General features: G+C 46.2%; 1 protein-coding gene across 2 annotated transcripts in view; it reads right to left on the bottom strand.

Moving 5' to 3' along the window:
• LOC140197527 (uncharacterized) overlaps positions 1 to 18966 on the bottom strand; it is a 90380-nt gene that overhangs the window by 16832 nt on the left and 54582 nt on the right. For both annotated transcript variants that reach the window (XM_072257571.1, XM_072257572.1), the window contains one exon: positions 9679 to 10077. In XM_072257571.1, coding sequence (XP_072113672.1) covers positions 9679 to 10077 — 399 coding nt within the window. The remainder of the gene's footprint in view (positions 1 to 9678; positions 10078 to 18966) is intronic.

Raw genomic sequence — 18966 nt, 5'->3', positions numbered from 1 at the left:
AGATGGTCGAGTGTTCCCTTCATGACTCTTTCCATTTCCTCCTTAGCTGTTAACCCAGCGTCTCTCGAGTTCTCATCAGCCATTCGTTTCTTTCATCTCTGACATCTTTCAACTTCAATATTCCATTCTTGACAGAGACCGACTCCTTCTTCGAGTGACTCACTGACCAACACTTCTCTTTCATCATAAAAATTATCTTGGAGTGCTTTCAAATCCGGGGCAGCATCGTGGAAGTTCATGCTAGGATCCTGCAACCTGTTTTGAATATGGTCAATGCGAATGAGCACTTTGTTCCAAAATCCTAGCAAAATCAGAAAATCGTAACTCAACATGCGGTTGTACAGCTGCCTTGCATCACTTCTTGATTCACTGGACTCATTTTCATTGTCTATCATGTCCTGGAGAACTTGAAGTATCTCAAGGTACTTGTTGACGGGCTTCACTGCTTCTGTCCTTGCACTCCACCTGGTTTCGGACTCGGACTTAACACCCACAGGCACGGCGTTTTTGAGTTTTTCCCAGCGCTGTGTTGAACGAGAGAAAAACACTTATAGAGCTTTGATGGTTCCAAAAAACGTGACCATCATTGTATCCTGCTTGGCTGCATGTACACCCACCAAATTGAGTGAGTGATTGTCGCAACTCACAAACACTGCCAGCGTTGTCATAGCTCTGTGACCGACAATCTTGTAGCTCCATTTCATCCTTCTCTAGCTGTTTCAAGAAGTCTTCAACCAGGCTCTCAGCATCCTTCTGGCTTATCTGGATAAAACCAAGGAAGGACTCAAACACGGACAGTTTTCCTCTCAAAATCAACTTCCACATACCTCACTACTTCTGACATCTGCCCACGGTGTGCCTGATCAGGAGTTGAGTCGAACATGAGACCATAGTACTTGGCTTTACGAATGCTTCTCAGTTAACTCTGGAGAACGGTGGATGCCATCATGTGGATGAATTCATTCTGGACACCCGGTGAAAGATAAGACATGGGTCCAGGATGACTTTCCAAATGAGTGAGGTGTTCCTTTATGACAGGGTCAAAGATGGCCTATAGTTTCAGTAAGCCAAAGAAATTTCCCACATTGGAGTCACCGTCTAGCTGAAGTAACTCCTTGTGTCGTCGCAAAGCCAGGTTCTGAGTCGCAAGGAATTTTATGCAGCCAAGGATTCTTGTCAAGGTATCACACCACTTCTGCTTTTCCTTCTCAATCTGTGACTGAAATTCCGCATCAATAACTCCTCTGTTTCCAGCTAAATTTCTTTCCACTGTGTGAAGCATTCCCGATGATTCTTAGCATTTTCATGAACATTAATCCTTTCAGGTGCTTTCCACAGGTTGAATCCACTTTCCTTCTCCAATGAGGATGGATGGTCTGACTGGGAATAGAGAAGACAACAGACACAAAATGCAGACTTCTTAGAAGGGGAATAGACCAGCCACGAGCGAATCACTTCCTCACCACGACCATTTCCCAATTTCCTCTTGAACCAAGTTTTGTTCATTGAACGGTTACTTGTTGGTAGGAAAGGCCCCTCACTGTTCTGAAAATACTTTGAACCCAGCTTTATTATTTCTGTTCTCATGCGTCAGGCAGAATTGCTTTTCCAGTATCCTTGTGGAACTTCAGAAGTCCAATGTCATGCTGTTCAGTCACCTCTGGTAAGACAGTTCGAGGCTCTTTGACACCATCCAGTTCACTAGGTTCAATGTTGCCCAGGTTCAATCTCATCAGGTAAAATCTCGTCAATAAACTCAACATCACCACCACCATCGTCTTCCCCTCCTGTCATGTCCATGTTCTCTGTGGCAGCTTCACTCTTAATCTCGTCATACTCGGATTTATCTGACTCGACTTCCTCCTCAGCTTGTGACCCATTTGTACTTGATCCACCTTCGGATTCTAACAAACTTGTAGCAGGTGCAGGCGACTCCGTGGAATGTGTTGAACTACTTGTTCCAGGCTTTTCAAAGAAAGGCATGAAGAATTTGCTCGACTTCTTGGCTTCCTCCGCCTCCAACTTTCGTCTCTTCCATCCTTCAGCTCCGCTTTCCTTCTTCTTCATGAAGAAATGTTTCACAGTCTTCTTACACAATGCTCTGAAATAAGGCCATCCTAGTGCTTCTCACCCATGATAATCAAAGACAGATCATACATCTGAAGAAAGCTCTTTTTTCACTATCCGAGGATGGCTTGTCTGACTTTAATACAAACTGCTCAGTGGCGCCCCCCCCCCACTTCAAGTGGTGCCCAGGGCACGTGCCATACCTGCCATACCTCAGAGACGCCACTGATCTATAAGATTTAAGGAGTACAAAGGAAATTAAAATAATTTTCCCATGACTTGAGAATCTGAGTTATAGGTTAGGACTTTATTCCATAGAGCATAAGAGAATGAGGTGAGATTGAATAGAAATACATAAGATTATGAGAGCTATAGATAAGGTAGTGGCCAAGTGGTTAAGGCATTGGACTAGTGACCTGAAGGTCGTGAGTTCGAGCCCCAGCCGAGGCAACGTGTTGTGTCCTTGAGCAAGGCACTTAATCACACATTGCTCTGTGACGACACTGGTGCCAAGCTGTATGGGTCCTAATGCCCTTCCCTTGGACAACATCAGTGTTGTGGAGAGGGGAGACTTGCAGCATGGGCAACTGCTGGTCTTCCATACAACCTTGCCCAGGCCTGCGCCCTGGAGAGCGAAAGCTTTCCAGGCACAGATCCATGGTCTCGCAAGACTAACGGATGCCTTTAGAGAAGGTAAATGCAGACAGGGTTTTTCACTGAGGTTGGTTGGGACTAAAACTAGAGGAGTGAAAGATGAAATATTTAAGGGGAACATACAGGTAACTTCTGCAGTCAGAGGGTAGTGAGTGCGTGGAATATGTGGCCAGTGGATGTGCTTTCGATTTTAACATTTAAGTGAAATTTGGATAAGTACGTAGGTGGGAGGGATATGAAGGTCTTTATAATAATGCTTTTCTAAGTTATGTGTCTAAACGGAAGGTTGTAAGAGAAGAGGGTGGAGACCAGTACCACCACGTATTGGGGAAGCCTGGTGTTAGAGAAGAGATCTTGCAGGAGCAGCTTCTTTGTGCAAGAGGGGAATGTTCTCTTAAGCCGAGTCACAACTAGGGATAGTGCCAGGAGTTGGAGACAGGGACAAGAATGGAGAAGGAGAGAGGGAGAGACAGGGAGACAAGGTGAGGGGGGAGAAAGAGAAAACGGTTGCATGAAATACTGTCAGATACCCGGCATTGCAGAGATCGGCTTATTACGTGTATGATAACTGCTGCGTTGTTTTCAGAACTCCTCCCTCATTAATCGTAAACATGAGGAATTTTGCAGATGCTGGAAATCCAAAGCAGCAGACAAAATGATGGAGGAATTCAACGGGTCAGGCCACATCTACTGAACGGAAGAAACAGTCAAAGTTTCAGGCCGAGACCCTCTAATCAGGACTGGAACAGTAGGGGGAAGAAATCAGAACAAGAATGTGGAGGGAGGGGAAGAAGTACAGGCTGTCAAGGGTTAGGTGAGACCAGGAGAGGAGAAGATAGGTGGTTGGGGGAGGGCTCGATGAAGTGAGAAGCTGGGAGGGGATAGGTGGAAAAGGTAAAGGGCTGGAGAGGAAGGAATCTGATAGGAGAGGAGAGTGGACCTTGGGAGAAAGGGAAGGAAGACGGGGATAGCAGCAGCAAAGTGGACAGTGGAAGAAAAGGAAGGATGCAATGAGCTCATCAGAGGCTGACACTTTCTCAGATGTTGCAATTCAACTAACGCCTGATCTACCCCCTTGGTGAGCGATCCTGATTCCTTTCTCTGTGCCCCACTCTAACAACTTTCTACAGGGGTATCACTGAGAGTGTCCTGCCTGGCTATGTCATTGTGTGGTACTGGAGCTGCAAGGCATCAGACCGCAAGACCCTACAAAGGATAGTGAAAAGCACCAAGAGGATCAGTGGGGTCCCCCTTTCCTCTATTTGTAACAGTTACCGGGGGTGTGGGACAGCAGGGGCCCAAAGTATCATTGAGGGTCCCTACCACCCATCCTGCAATCTCTTTGACCCACTACCATCGGGCGGGGGGGGGGGGTAGTACAGGAACATCAGGACTAGCACTACCAGAGTGGGTAACAGCTTCTTCCCTTCACCTATGACACTAGTGAATGCCCTGTCACCACTGATGTCTCATCACCAGGAGAGCCAGCTGTTTACTGTTTACCTGTGCTGTGCACTACATGCATTTTGAATTATATTTTATTAACTTATCTGTGGTAATATTTTGTTTTATGTGCTGTGTGTGATATATGTATTGTGGGAAGACCATGGTCCAAAGCAATGTTGTATACATGCACAATCAGGTGACAATAGACTTGAACTGACAGAGTGGATGAGAACCTGGTTCTTCCCAGTTTCCAGGGCAGCACCTATTCCTCATCACTAAAGAAAACCATCATCTGCTCAATGACTCGTTTCTAAATTGGTGGATTAGTTTACTATTGTCACATAAAGATAAAGATTAGTATTATTTGTCACATACAGTGAAAAACATCCTATCAAATCCGCGAGAATTGATCGTGATGAGGGCCGTCCATATGTGTCGCCACACTTCCACTGCCAACAAACTTCCCCACAACTTACTAAATCTAAACGGTACACCTTTGGAATGTGAGAGGAAACCAGAGCACCCGGAGGAAACCCTCGCAGAAAGGGGAGAACCAGGGCTGGACTTTAGGCAGGGAGAGGCTGGGCTGCAGCCCAGGGGCTAGAGCTGCAGAGGGGCCCCAAAATAATTAGCTATCGTCATGGCAGACAAAAAAAAATATGAGAGTGGAGCACAGAAAAGAAAAAAGAAAGAAAAAGAGGACCGTGAGAAAGAAGCATTAAAAAGACATTGAAATTGACGGAATTTTTTAAACCTGTTCTCGATGATGCAGCAGCACCATCGCTCTTGTCACAGTCTGAGACCGGTGGACAAATGGAGACTTGTTCAACAGCTAGTGCTAGCACCAGTGTTAGCACAGGACCACCGTCCTCGCCACAGTCAGCAGCTAACGTTGAAGACGCAGAGAGCATGACTTTGGAATTCCCGACCACAGAGGCCTCCGAACAACCAAGTTGGGCCGCCATTAATGTTAACATTACCGCTATTGAGGATCCTTACAGCACTGATCCTGCTCGCTGGGGAAAGGAAACGTTAGATGATTCAGTCCGAGTGTACTGGGCTAAGAAAGGGCCGGAGTCCTGCCAGAATAAGGATGTGGATATCAAAGCTTTGGAATGAGTATACAAACAGCAGAGACTTTTATTCTCCGAATTTCACTTCAAACGCAAGCTCGTAAATGGTGAGCACATATCACGGCGATGGCTTTTATATTCCCCTTCCACGGCTGTGTGTTTTGTTTTGCATGCTGCATCTTCAGTGATGGTAACTGTCAGTCCATCTTCGAAACTGGCTTTAGCGACTGGAAACATGCCGCTGAGCACACAGCAGAGCATGAAAATAGCGAACACGACAGGAAAGCAAGACTGACCTATGTTACACTAGTGCCTGACAGCAGAAGAATAGATACAGAACTGCAAAAACAATATCCCTTCTCTCTCTGTACAAGATCTGCACAAGAGAGCGTCTGATCTCCAAAGCTGACCTGGAGTTAGACTTTGTGGAGGAGATTGTCCATTTCAGGGAAATTGTAAGTGGCAAAGATATTTCATCTGCAACAGAGCTTTTATGCTTCCTCAGAGAAAAACACTTGCAGGTCATCTTCCCAAATGTGTGCATTGCTTTGAGGCTTTACCCGACTCCCCCTGTCACAAATACAAGTGGTGAGCGATCTTTCTCCAAGCTCAAGCTAGTGAAGAATAGGCTCAGATTCACAATGGGACAGGACAAGCTGAGTCATCTTACTCTGATGTCACTTGAAAGTGATCTTGTTCGGAAACTGGATTTTAGTGATCTGATCAAGGACTTTGCTGCAAAGAAATCCAGAAGAACTAGGCTTTAATTTTGAAAAACAAGCATCTGACTTTGTAAACTCTAAGCTTGTGTGTCAGTGCTGTTCCTGTTTTTGTGGCAGTAGGCTAATAGTTGACTGTTTACAAACCTAGTAAGTAATAAGTGCTCTTTACTCTGCAAGCCACGCACAGTACAGCAATAGGTTAGTATGTGCTTGATCTCATTTTTCAAAAAGAGTGTTGGGGTATTGTCAAGTTTCCTAGTTTGCCACAGTGCCATCTCCCTTGGCCTTTTTGTCTCTCAATTCCATTTTACTTTCTCAGAACACACGTTTGAGAAAAATACCTAGATAAAAATGCTTTGACATTGTTCGAGAAATAAGGCCTATGGTATGTGCAGCAATAGCTAAATAAAGATTTAAGATTGGGTACATCATACTTCGTCTCCCTCATAACTTTACTAAGCCAACTAAGCCTAGGTCAATTTTTGAGTGCTTTAGATGCTGTCCTTCAAACTAAGAATCTGCGTTACTTTCTGTCCTCCCTCTTAAGGCCTGTAAGCTTATAGCCTACGTATTGTACTAAACCAATGTCTTGGTCCACAGTTTTGATATTTAGACCAGTACGACCTTTGCTCTTGTTCTTGCCTTTTTTTGCTTGGTACAGCAGCATTTTATGGTGTCAGCAGGGGCCCATCAGGGCCTCCAGCCCAGGGGCCCTGGGGAGAACGTACAAGCTCCTTACAGACAGGATTTGAACTTCGATCAGTGTTCGCTGATGCTGTAATAACGCTATGCTAACTGCTTTGTTACTGTGCCGACCTGTACCGAGGTACAGCGAAAACTTTATTTTGCATACCATCCATACAGATCATTTCATCACATCAGTGCATTGAGGTAGAACATGGGAAAAAATAACGGAATGCAGAATAAAGTGTTACAGTTACAGAGAAAGTGCAGTGCAGCCAAACCACAAGGTCAAGTGTCCAACTGTCATTCAATAATTGTATATTTCTCAAAACTTTCTGTGTATAAAAGACAGGTGAATTCACACAGTTTCTTGTTTTCTGCCCTCAGCGCTGGGGAATCAAGAACTAGAGGGCGAAGGTTTAAGGTGAGAGGGGAGAGATTTAATAGGAACCTGAAGGACATCTTGTTCACCAGGATGGTGGTCAGTATGTAGACTGAGCTGTCAAGGTGGTTACTTCAACAACGTTTAAAAGATACTTGGACAAATGCAAGGATAGGAAAGGTTTAGAGAGATATGAGTTAAGTTCAGACAAACGGGATGAGATAGTCAGCACAGACTGGTTGGGCTGAAGGGCCGGTTTCTGTGCCGTATGACTCAGACACGTTGGCTGCTTGGTTTGCCAAAACTGGAAACCTCGGCTCCGATACATCCCTCAGGCAAGAGTTCTCATGCAGTGAGAATGGGGGATCCCATAAGTTGGGGCCTTGACCACTGGAGCCCCACTCTGACCCTCCACGTCCGCACAGACACAGACACACCCTATCCACTCTCATTGACTGGATACAGTATCCGGAGGAGGCCAGACACATGACCTCTGATGATGGTAGTGTGGGGAATCTACCTGGCACTAGAAAGAGTGCAGAGAATATTTACGAGGATGTTGCCGGGACTTGAGGGCCTGAGTTATAGGGAAAGGTTGAAAAGGTTAGAACTTTATTCCCTGGAGCGTAGGAGAACGAGGGGAGATCTCACAGAGGTACACAAGATTATGAAGGGTATCGATAGGGTGAATGCTTGCAGGCTTTTTCCTCTTATGTTAGGTGAGACTAGAACTAGACATTATAGGTTTGAGGTGAAAGATGAAGTATTTAAATGGAATCTGAGGTGGAACCTCTTCACTCAGAGGGTGGTGCAAGTGTGGAACAAGCTGACGGTGAAAGTGGTAGATCTAAGTTCAATTGTAACATTCAAGGGAAGTTTGAAGAGCTACAATACATGGATGGGAGAGAAACGGGTTGATATGGTCTGGGTGTAGGTAAACGGAACAAGGAAGAAAACTGGGCTGGCATGGTCAAGATGGGCCAAAGAGTCTGTTTCTGTGCACCATAACTAATAGTTGTTATATTTTCTTGATATGGAGTAGTTTGCTGCACTGTTTTAGAAGGCAGCCACAGGTCAGTCACATGAAGTCGAGACTGCTAATAAACAGAAGACTTCCTTCCCTGTAGGATATTAGTTATAGTCATAGTCATTGAGTACTACCCCAACAGAAACAGGACTTTCAGTCCATGTGGTTCTTGTCAAATTGTTATCCTGTTTAGTCCCAGTGACCCACATCTGGACCATCGCCCTCCATACCCCTCCCCTCCATGTACCTATCCAAAATCCTCTTAAATGTTGAAATTAAACCGTCCCACCACTTCCACCGGCAGCTCGTTCCACACTCTCACCACCCTCTGAGTGAAGAAGTTCCCCTGAAACGACCCAGATTGGATTTTTTTTTAGGACAATCGATTTCTTTCTTGACTTTTGTAAAGATTTACTGAAATAACTGAATTTAAGTTCCATGGCTGTTGGGTTACGTTTGAGTTTCCATTGTTGGAGGACTGTCTCAGGACTGTAGCTGCTGTGTTAATGAAGGCTGGAGGACGAGCAGTGTGGAACGATCGAGCCTGGAGTGAGGCAGGCATGGCGCCTGATGCAGATGATGGAAGCGTCTCATGGTGGTAGAAGCAGTCGACCTTTGGACTGACTTGGAAGCTGAATGATATTGAGTGAGTCCTTCAGATGCATACAGCTCACACGCCGGACACAAGAGGCAGGGAGGGGTCCTGGTGGAAGCCAGGGCTCAGAGGTCATGGTAGGAGGAAGGGATTTTACCTTTTGTCCATAAGACCATACAACACAGATGCACAATTAGATCATTTGGCCCATTGAGTCTGCTCCGCCATTCCATCATGGCTGACTTATTACCCCTTCCAACCCCATTCTTCTGCCTTCTACCTTAACTTTTGATGCCCTGACTAACCAACAGTCCATCACAATTCACTTTAAATATGCCCAGTAACTTGGCCTCCACAATGGTCTGTAGCAATGAATTTCAGATTCACTAAAATAAATTCCATCTAATCTCTGTTGTAAAAGGATGTCCCTCTGTTCTGAAGCTGTGCCCCAGTCCTGGACTCTGGCAGTATATGAAGCATCCTTTCTGCAACACAATCATTCTTTTTCTTTCTAGGCCTTGCAACATTAGGTTTCAATGACGCCCTCCCCTCCCCCAGTCGTTCTTCAGAACTCCAGGAAGTAGAGGCCCAGAGCCATCAAACACTTATCTGTTAACCCTTTTGCTCCCAGGATTATACTTTATCCACGTCAGCACATCCTTTCTTAGATATGGGAGAGGGGAGAGGGAGGGGGAAAAGAGAAAGAGGAGAGAGGGAGGAGAGGGGGAGAGGGGACAGGGGGAGAGGGGACAGGGGGGAAGGGGAGGGGGGAAGGGGAGGGGGAGAGGGAAGGGGAGAGGGAAGGGGGAGAGGGAAGGGGGAGAGGGAAGGGGGAGAGGGAAGGGGGTTGAGGGGGAGAGGGGGAGAGGGGGAGAGGGGGAGAGGGGGAGAGGGGGAGAGGGGGAGAGGGGGAGAGGGGGAGAGAAGGGAGAGAGGGGGAGGGAGAGAGAGGGGGTAGAGAGTGTGAGTGGAGAGAGAGGGAGAGAATATGAATGAGAATGAATATATCCAACATCTATGATATTTACCCAATATTTCCAGTGTGATCCCAGGGTTGGACTCAGCCTTGAAGGTGCCCAGGCCCTGCCGTTTAATTTCCACACGGCAGAAGTATTGATCGCTGTCATCCAGCGTAGCATTCTGCAGCTCCAGGGCGGCATTTCCCTTTCTCGGGTCCCCAGCCAGTTTGTACCGGCCTTTGATATTTGTGTGAACTTCATTCTCAAACTCCTTGCTGCCCTTGCTCCTGTTAGTCACGTTGAACAATACCGGCCCTTCGTAAAACACCTTTATCTTCCAGATGATGACAATCTCAATGGTCGTGTACTCAGTGTAGGGAGACTTTAAAGTGCAGGGCAAAACCACCGAATGTCCGACAGTACCTTTCACTCTCTTCGGGACCTCCACAGACACGGAGGCTGGGTCTCCTGTAGGGATAAAGAGTCTGAGCATAAAGGACATCTCACCTTGGACAATCAACAATGTCACAATGCAAGAAGAACACAAACAACAGAACTACAGTACATGATAAACAAATCAAACTCCAAGTTCAAGTTTATTGCCATTTAGCTGTTCATCACCAGGCGAAACAATGTTCCTCCTGACCAAGGTGGACAACGCAGTACTTACGACCAAAGGAAGAAGCTGTTTCCTATCCTAACAGTCCTTGTCCTAATGCTACAGTACCTCATGCTTGATGGTAGGGGTGTTCAAAGAGATTGTTGGACGGATGGGAGGGACCGCTGACAAAGCTAAGGGCCCTGCACACACAGTGCTCCAGATAAACATCTCGGATGGGTGTAAGAGAGACCCTGATGATCCTCTCAGCTGTCCTCACAATCCTGTGTAGGGACTTGAGGTCAGGTGTCTTGCAATTCCTGTACCAGACAGTGATGCAGCTGGTCAGAACACATCTCAATGTTCTGTAAAGGTTCTGGTGACTCTTCTGTCCAAGATCACAGGACATTGAAGGGAGTTGTGAACACAGTCCAGCCCAACACACAAACCAGCCTCTCCTCCCTGTACTCCATCCACATGCTTGATTTTCAGCATCTGCAGGTTTTTTCCCAATGAAGCTGGGACCAATTCCTGAATGTAGAGTTGAGATAAAACATGGACATACAGACACACAGCATGGGAACACACCCACCTCCAGCTTTCCATCAACTCCCCCCTTGATTCTACAATCCTCCTACACACTACACAGACTAGAGGCAATATGTAGTGGCCGATTAACCAATCAACCTGCACGTCTTTGGGATGTAGGAAGAAATAGGAACTTCCAGGGGAAAGACCATAAGACATGGGAGAAAATTATGCCATTTGGCCCAACAATTCTTTTCCACCATTCCACCTTAGCTGATTTATTGTCCTACCTTCTCCTCATAGCTTTTGATATACTTACGAATCAAGAATCTATCAAACCCCACTTTAAATACACCCAATGACATGGCCTCCAAGAGCTGTCTGTGGCAATGAATTCCACAGATTCATCACCCTCTGTCTAAAGACATTCCTCCTCATCTCTGTACTAAAGGGACGCCCTTCTATTCTGAGGCTGTGCCCTTTGATCCTAGACTCTCCCACTATTGGAAACATCTTCTCCCTGTCCACTCAATCCAGGCCTTTCAATGTTCAATAGATTCCAATGAGATTTCCCCCGCAACCCACCGCTCATTCCTCTAAACTGCAGTGAGTACAGGCCCAGAAATATCAAATGTTTCTCACATGTTAACCCTTTCATTCCTAGGATCATTCTCGTGAACCTCCTCTGGACCTTCTCCAAGGCCAGCACATGCTTTCTCAGATAAGGGCCCAAAACTGCTCACAATATTCCAAGTGTTGTCTGACCAATGCCTTAGAAATTCCACACAAGCAGCACCAGAGGTCAGGATTAAATCCTGGTCACCTGAACTGTGGAGCAGTGCACCAGGTGTACTACTGTGATGTTCGGAGAAAGAGGCTGAGGCAGATACAATTCTAACGCATAAAGATATCTGGATGAGTAAATGGATTGCTTTATTATTATCACGTGTCCCAAGATATAGTGAAAATCTTTTGTTTGCGTGCAATCCCCAGAGATCATTCCATACACAAGTACAAAAGGGAAAAGAGAGAGCAGACTAGCTCGGAGTTTTGGAGTTGGGAAGTTACGTTATGGGTATTGGATGACACAGATGTTCGGGGTGTTGTGGATAGTTGGGAGAGCTGTCGGAGGTTACAGCGGGACATCGATAGGACGCAGAACTGGGCTGAGAAGTGGCAGAAGGAGTTCAACCCAGATAAGTGTGAAGTGGTTCATTTTGGTAGATCCCATTTGAAGACAGAATATATTATAAATGGTAAGACTCTTGGCAGTGTGGAGGATCTGAGAGATCTTGGAATCCATGTCGATAGGACACTCAAAGCTGCTGCGCAGGTGGACATTGTTGTTAAGAAAGCCTATGGAGTGTTGGCATTCATCAACCATGGAACTGAGCTCAGGAGCCGTGAGGTAATGTTAGGGCTATATAAGACCTTCGTCAGATCTCACCTGGAGTACTGTGTTCAGTTCTGGTCACCTCATTACAGGAAGGATGTGGATACTACAGAGAGAGTGCAGAGGAGACTTACAAGGATGTTGCCTGGACTGGAGGGCGTAGCTTATGAGAATAGGTTGAGTGTACTTGGCCTTTTCTCCTTGGAGCGACAGAGGATGAGAGATGACCTGATAGAGGTGTATAAGATGATGAGAGGCATTGATCATGTGGGTAGCCAGAAGCTTTCTCCCAGGGCCGAAATGTCTAACGCAAAGGGGCATAGTTTTTTGGTGCTTGAAAACAGGTATTGAGGGGATGTCAGGGGTAAGTTTTTCACGCAGAGAGTGGTGGGTGCGTGGAATGCACTGCCAGCAGCAGTGGTGGAAGTGGATACAATAGGGTCTTTTAAGAGCCTCTTAGACAGGTACCTGGAGCTTAGGAAAATGGAGGGCTATGTGCTAGGGAAATTCTAGGCAGTCTCTAGAGCAGACTACATGGTCAGCAGAACATTGTGGGCTGAAGGGCCTGTAATGTGCTGTAAATTTCTATGTTCTATATATAAAACATCGGTGAGACCTGTCTTGGAGTACCTTGTACAGGCGAATAAACTTCTCAGCCTTCCAGCTGGGTACAGGTATCAATTATAACCGAAGTTTCGATGACAAACTCTGCCATCAGGGATGAAGATGGCAGGGTTTGCCATCGAAAGGTCGCTACTTGTACCGGGCTGGAAGCCCGAGACGAGTTACTTGTCATATATGCCAGAAAAGCACTAGATCCTTTTTACTTTCTACAGGAAAGATAGTATTAAACTAGAAAGAGTGCATAAAAGATTTCTCAGGATGGCACCTGGAATTGAAGGTCTGACTTACAAGATGTTCCATAGACTAGGACTTTATTTCCTGGAACGTAGAAGATCGAGGGGGTGACCTGATAGAGGTACACAAGGTCATGAGGGGCATAGACAGAGTGAGGGGCTACCAAAAACAAGACAGAATAGGATTAAGATCAGAGGCAAGAACTTTAAAAGGAACATGAGGGCAGCTCTTTACAGAAAAACTGGTGTGTATTTGGAATGAGTTGTCAGAAATAGTGGTTGAGGTGGACACCCATGCAAAATTTAAAAGCTATCCAGATAAGTACATGGGTAGGGGAGGTTTAGAGAGATCTGGGCCGAATGCAGGCAGATGGGACGAGCTCTCAGGGCAACGCATTCCGGATGGACAAGGCATAATCAGGTTTAATATCACTGGTAGATGTCGTGAAATTTATTGTTTTACATTGCAATACGTAAAAATAAACAGAAACTACAAATCTGAATAAAATATATCAAAAATTTAATTAAGTAAGCAGTGCTGAAAAGAGCAAAAAACAGGGAAAACTAGTGAGGTAGTGCACGTGGGTTCATGGTCCATTCAGAAATCTGATGGGGAGGGGAAGAGGCTGTTTCTGAAATGTTGAGCACAGGTGTTTTGGGCCGAATGGTCTGTTTCCCTGCTCTAGACTGTATGGCTTTAATAAAGTGTGGAAGCTACGGAGAAAGTGCAATGGGTAGGGGTGGAGTATAGGGCCATGGCCCTAATGCGGGCACTCAGGTTCAGAGCAGGCAGGCAAAGCCGTTTCTCTGCTGTATCTTTCTGAGAGTCATGGACTAAATATGGCAAGAGGTTGAGTCATGGGGAACTTAGAATGAGTTCCTGTGACTGACAGCCCATGCTTTATTCAGCGTGTTCTGCGGGTTGCTAATCACAAGACGCGACTTGGATAGGAAACTCCCACAAACTCCCAGCTGCACTGAGGCATTCCGAGGACCTGCAATGACTCAGAAAGCTTTTCTCTTGAGGAAAGGATTTTCCCCACTGCTCGCGTCAGTCTCTCTTTTTCTCTCTCTCTCTCTCTCTCTCTCTCTCTCACACACAGCTTTTCTCTTGAGGAAAGGATTTCCCCCACTGCTCTTGTTAGTCACTCTTCCTTTAACACACTTTCTTTCCTGCTCCTCAGTGCACCGTGTTGGTGAAACGGCCCTCGTAAACTTCCACGGGTCCCACAGTTAGGAAAACCACAAGTGGCTTCCGGTTTAATCTAACTCCACGGCCTGGCCAACGTTTCCATTCTCATTATTTGACCCCTGATCCCAACCTCTCCCCACCAGCCAGGGGCCATAAGACATAGCAAGAGAATTCGGCCATTCAGCCCATCAAGTCTGCACCAATATTCCATCATAGCTGATTCCATAGATGTATAGTGGAGTGTATAGTGACTGGCCGTGTCACAGCCTGGCACGGAAACACCAATGCCCTTGAATGGAAAACCCTACACAAAGTAGATCAGCCCAGTCCATCACGGGTAAAGCCCTCCCCACCATTAGGCACATCTACACAATATGATGTCGCAGCCTTCTATCATCAAGTAACCACCCAGGCCTATGCTCTCTTCTCACTGCTGTCATCGGGAAGAAGGTACGGGAGCTCAGGACCCACACCGCCACATTCAGGAGCAGTTATTACCCCCTCAATCATCAGGCTCTTGAACCAAAGAGAATAACTCCACTCAACTTTACTCATCCATCACTGAACTGTTCCCACCAACAATGGATGCACTTTCAGGGACTCTGCATCCTAACCCTAACACTTACTGCTTATTTATATTTTATTACTTTTTTTCTGTTTTATATTTGCACAGTTTGTTGTAATTTGCACATTGGTTGTTTGTCCGTCCTGTTGGGTGTGGTCTTTCATTGATTTTATTGTGTTCTTGGATTTACTGTATATTGTATGCCTGCAAGGAAACAAATCTCAGGGTTGTATAGGGTAACATATACATACTCTGATAATAAATTTACTTTGTACTTCGTACTCACAACTCCATTCTCTTGTCTTCTCCTTGTAACCTTTGACACCCTTACTTATCAAGAATTTATTAACCTCCACCTTAAAGATACCCAAAGACTTGGCTTCCACATCTATCTGTGGCTATGAATTCCACAGATTCACCACCCTCTGGCTAAAGAAATTCCTCCTCATCTCTGTTCTAAAAGAACATCTTTCTATCGGATGTGCCCTCTGGTCCTTGACTCCCCCACTATAGAAAACATCCTCTCCATGTTCCCCTGCTATAGGAAATATCCCCTCCATGTCCACTGTAAATATTTGATAGGTTTCAATGAGATTCCCCCCTTCTAAACTCCAGCTGAGTACAGGCCCAGAGCCATCAGTACATCAGCCGTAGTGCAGGGCTATGATAGGAAACTTTGTCACATGGTGTGAGCAGAATTACCTGCAGCTTAATGTGAAAAAGACTAAGGAGCTGGTGGTAGACCTGAGGAGGGCTAAGGCACCGGTGACCCCTGTTTCCATCCAGGGGGTCAGTGTGGACATGGTGGAGGATTACAAATACCTGGGGATACGAATTGACAATAAACTGGACTGGTCAAAGAACACTGAGGCTGTCTACAAGAAGGGTCAGAGCCGTCTCTATTTCCTGAAGAGACTGAGGTCCTTTAACATCTGTCGGACGATGCTGAGGATGTTCTACGAGTCTGTGGTGGCCAGTGCTATCATGTTTGCTGTTGTATGCTGGGGCAGCAGGCTGAGGGTGGCAGACACCAACAGAATCAACAAACTCATTCGTAAGGCCAGTGATGTCGTGGGGATGGAACTGGACTCTCTGACGGTGGTGTCTGAAAAGAGGATGCTGTCCAAGTTGCATGCCATCTCAGACAATGTCTCCCATCCACTACATAATGTACTGGGTAGGCACAGGAGTACATTCAGCCAGAGACTCATTCCACCGAGATGCAACACAGAGCGTCATAGGAAGACATTCCTGCCTGTGGCCATCAAACTTTACAACTCCTCCCTTGGACAGTCAGACACCCTGAGCCAATAGACTGGTCCTGGACTTTTATCCTGGCATAATTTACATATTATTATTTAATTATTTATGGTTTTATATTGCTATATTTATATTCTATTCTTGGTTAGAGCAACTGTAATGAAAATCAGTTTCCCTCGGGATCAGTAAAGTATGACTATGACTATGACAATGATCAGACGCCCCTCACGTGTCCTTTCATTCCTGGAATCATTCTCATGAACCTCCTCTGGACCCTCTCCAATGTTAGCACATCCTTTCCTAGATAAAGGGCTGAAAACTACTCACAAAACTCCAAGTGCAGTCTGACCAATGCCTCAGAATGCCTCAGCATTACATCCCACATTCTAGTCCTCGGTGAAAAAGGACCAAAGTAGGTCATGGTGAATTTTAACAGTGGAATAAAATAAGAGGTTGCTGGGAACTTGGAGACTTTCCCCAAGCTTTCCCTCATACTCCAAGCACGTGCTTGAGAGGAGTCTTTTGCAGTTCTACACGCAGACCGAGGCTGCCCGTGGAGTGATGCACCCCTTCAAATCCGTCGTACCAATGCCCCTCACTCACTGAACATAGAACAGTCACAAACAAGAGAAAATCTGCAGATGCTGAAAATCTGAGCAACACACACAAAATGCCGGAGGAACTCAGCAGGCCAGGCAGCATCTATGGGAAAGAGTATAGCCGATGTCTCAGGCCGAGACCCTTCATCAGGACTGGAACACAGTTGAAGCATTCCTGCGCGGGTCTGGAGCAGAACTTGAAAAACCCAGTCCCCATAAAAGAGAGATACCGCCTAGTGGAGTGCCCATCATGGAAGTGTTCTGAGTCAGAATGGTTAGGCTTTGGCTCAACAGGCTTTGGCAAGAACAGGCGAAGGCGAGGTAAGTTTATTTCCTTTTCTTATTTAACTCTTGAAAGTATAGGGGGTATGTCTGCAGGGTCAGTGTTTTGTTCTGGGTGTCAGATGTGGGATTTCCAGGAGACTTTCCGCCTCCCTGATGGCCACATCTGCGCCAGGTGCATGGAGGAGCAGCTCCTTAGGGACAATGTTAAGGAATCAGAGCTGCAATTCGCTAACCTTTGGCTTGTTAGGGAAAATAAGGGGATGATAGACAGGAGTTACAGGGAGATAGCCACCTGAAGACTACAGGAGATAGATACATGGGTGACTGTGAAGAGAAGGAAAGGAAAACGTCAGATAGTGGACAGCACCCCTGTGGCCGCCCCCTCAACAATAAGTACTCCATTTTGAGTACTGTGTACCTGAGGGAAGCAACAGTGGCTGTGCCTCTGGGACTGAGATTGGCCCTGTGGCTCAGATGGGTAGGGAATGGAAGAGGATAGCAGCAGTAATAGGGGGCTCTATAGTTAGGGGACAAATAGGCGATTCTGTGGACGCAAAAAAGAAACACGAATGGTAGTTTGCCTCCCAGGTGCCAGGGTCTGGGATGTTTCTGAACATGTCCACAATATCCTGAAAAGGGAAGGTGAACAGCCAGAGGCCATGGTACATATTGGAACCAACAATATAGGTAGGAAGAGGGAGGAGGTCCTGAAAACAGACTACAGGGAGTTAGGAAGGAAGCTGAGAAGCAGGACCTCGAGGGTGGTAACCTCAGGATTATTTCCTGTGGCACGCCACAGTGCGGATTGGAATAGAATGAGGTGGCAGATAAATGCGAGGCTGAAGAATTGGAGCAGGGGGCAGGGATTCAGATTTCTGGATCACTGGAACCTCTTCTGGGGTAGGTGTGACTTTTTCAAACGGGATGGATAGCATTTGAATCTGAGGGGTCCAATATTGAGAGTGGTTTAAACTAATTTGGCAGAAGGGTGGGAACCAGTATGATTGAGCTGAGGATGAGCCAGCAGGTTTACAAGTAGATGATGTCATCTGTAATATGAATGTAGGGGACAAGCCATTGATGGGGTACAAATGCAGATAGTGCAAAGAGTTAAGTTGTACCACAGTTAAAAATTCAAAAGGGCGAAGAATGCAGGACTGAAGGTGACTGTCAGGAGAGGGAAGGGGAATAGACAGAATGAGCAGAGCACCCCTGTGGCCGATCCCATCAATAATAAGTACATCGTTTTGGATACTGTTGATGGGGATGATCTACCAGGGACAAGTTGCAGTGGTTGCGTCTCTGGCACCGAGACTGGACCCTCAGCTCAGAAGGGAAGGAGGGAAAAGAGGAGAGCAGTAGTGATAGGGGATTTGATAGTTAGGGGGACAGATAAGAGGTTCAGTGAAAGAGATCGAGAATCCTGGAGATGGTCGGTTGCCTCCCTGGTGCTGGTCCGCGATATCTTGGATCGAGTTCTAGGTATTCTCAAGAGGGAGGGTGAGCAGCCAGATGTCGTGGTCCATGTAGGGACCAATGACGTGGGTAGGAAGAGTGAGGAAGTCCTGAAAGGTGAGTTTAGGGAGTTAGGCACCAAGTTAAAGGACAGGACCTCCAGGATAGCAATGTCAGGATTGCTACCAGTGCCACGTGTAGGCGGGTTTAGAAATAGTAAGATAGCGCAGATCAACACGTGGCTGAAGACATGGTGCAGGAGGGAGGGCTTCAGATTTATCGATAATTGGGCAGTTTTCCAGGGAAGGTGGGACCTGTTCCAGCAGGACGGTTTACATCTGAACTGGAGGGGGACAAATATTCTTGCAGGTAGGTTTGCTAGAGAGTCTCCGGTGGATTTAAACTAGATACAAGGGGGGAGGGGAACCATAGTGTTGGAACAGGTGTAGGGGAGAAGGAAGAAAAAGAAAATAGTAAAGTTGTTTGCACTGTCAGTGTTAAACAGAGAGTAAGAGGTGGAAAATTTCTTAAATGCATTTATTTTAATGCCAGGAGCATTATAAGAAAGATGGAGAGCTTAATGCATGGATTGATACCTGGAAGTATGATGTGGTAGCAATTAGTG

This window comes from Mobula birostris, chromosome 5 (genome assembly GCF_030028105.1).
Source record: "Mobula birostris isolate sMobBir1 chromosome 5, sMobBir1.hap1, whole genome shotgun sequence".
Classification (NCBI taxonomy): domain Eukaryota; kingdom Metazoa; phylum Chordata; class Chondrichthyes; order Myliobatiformes; family Myliobatidae; genus Mobula; species Mobula birostris.
This window is presented reverse-complemented; position numbering and strand designations above follow the sequence as displayed.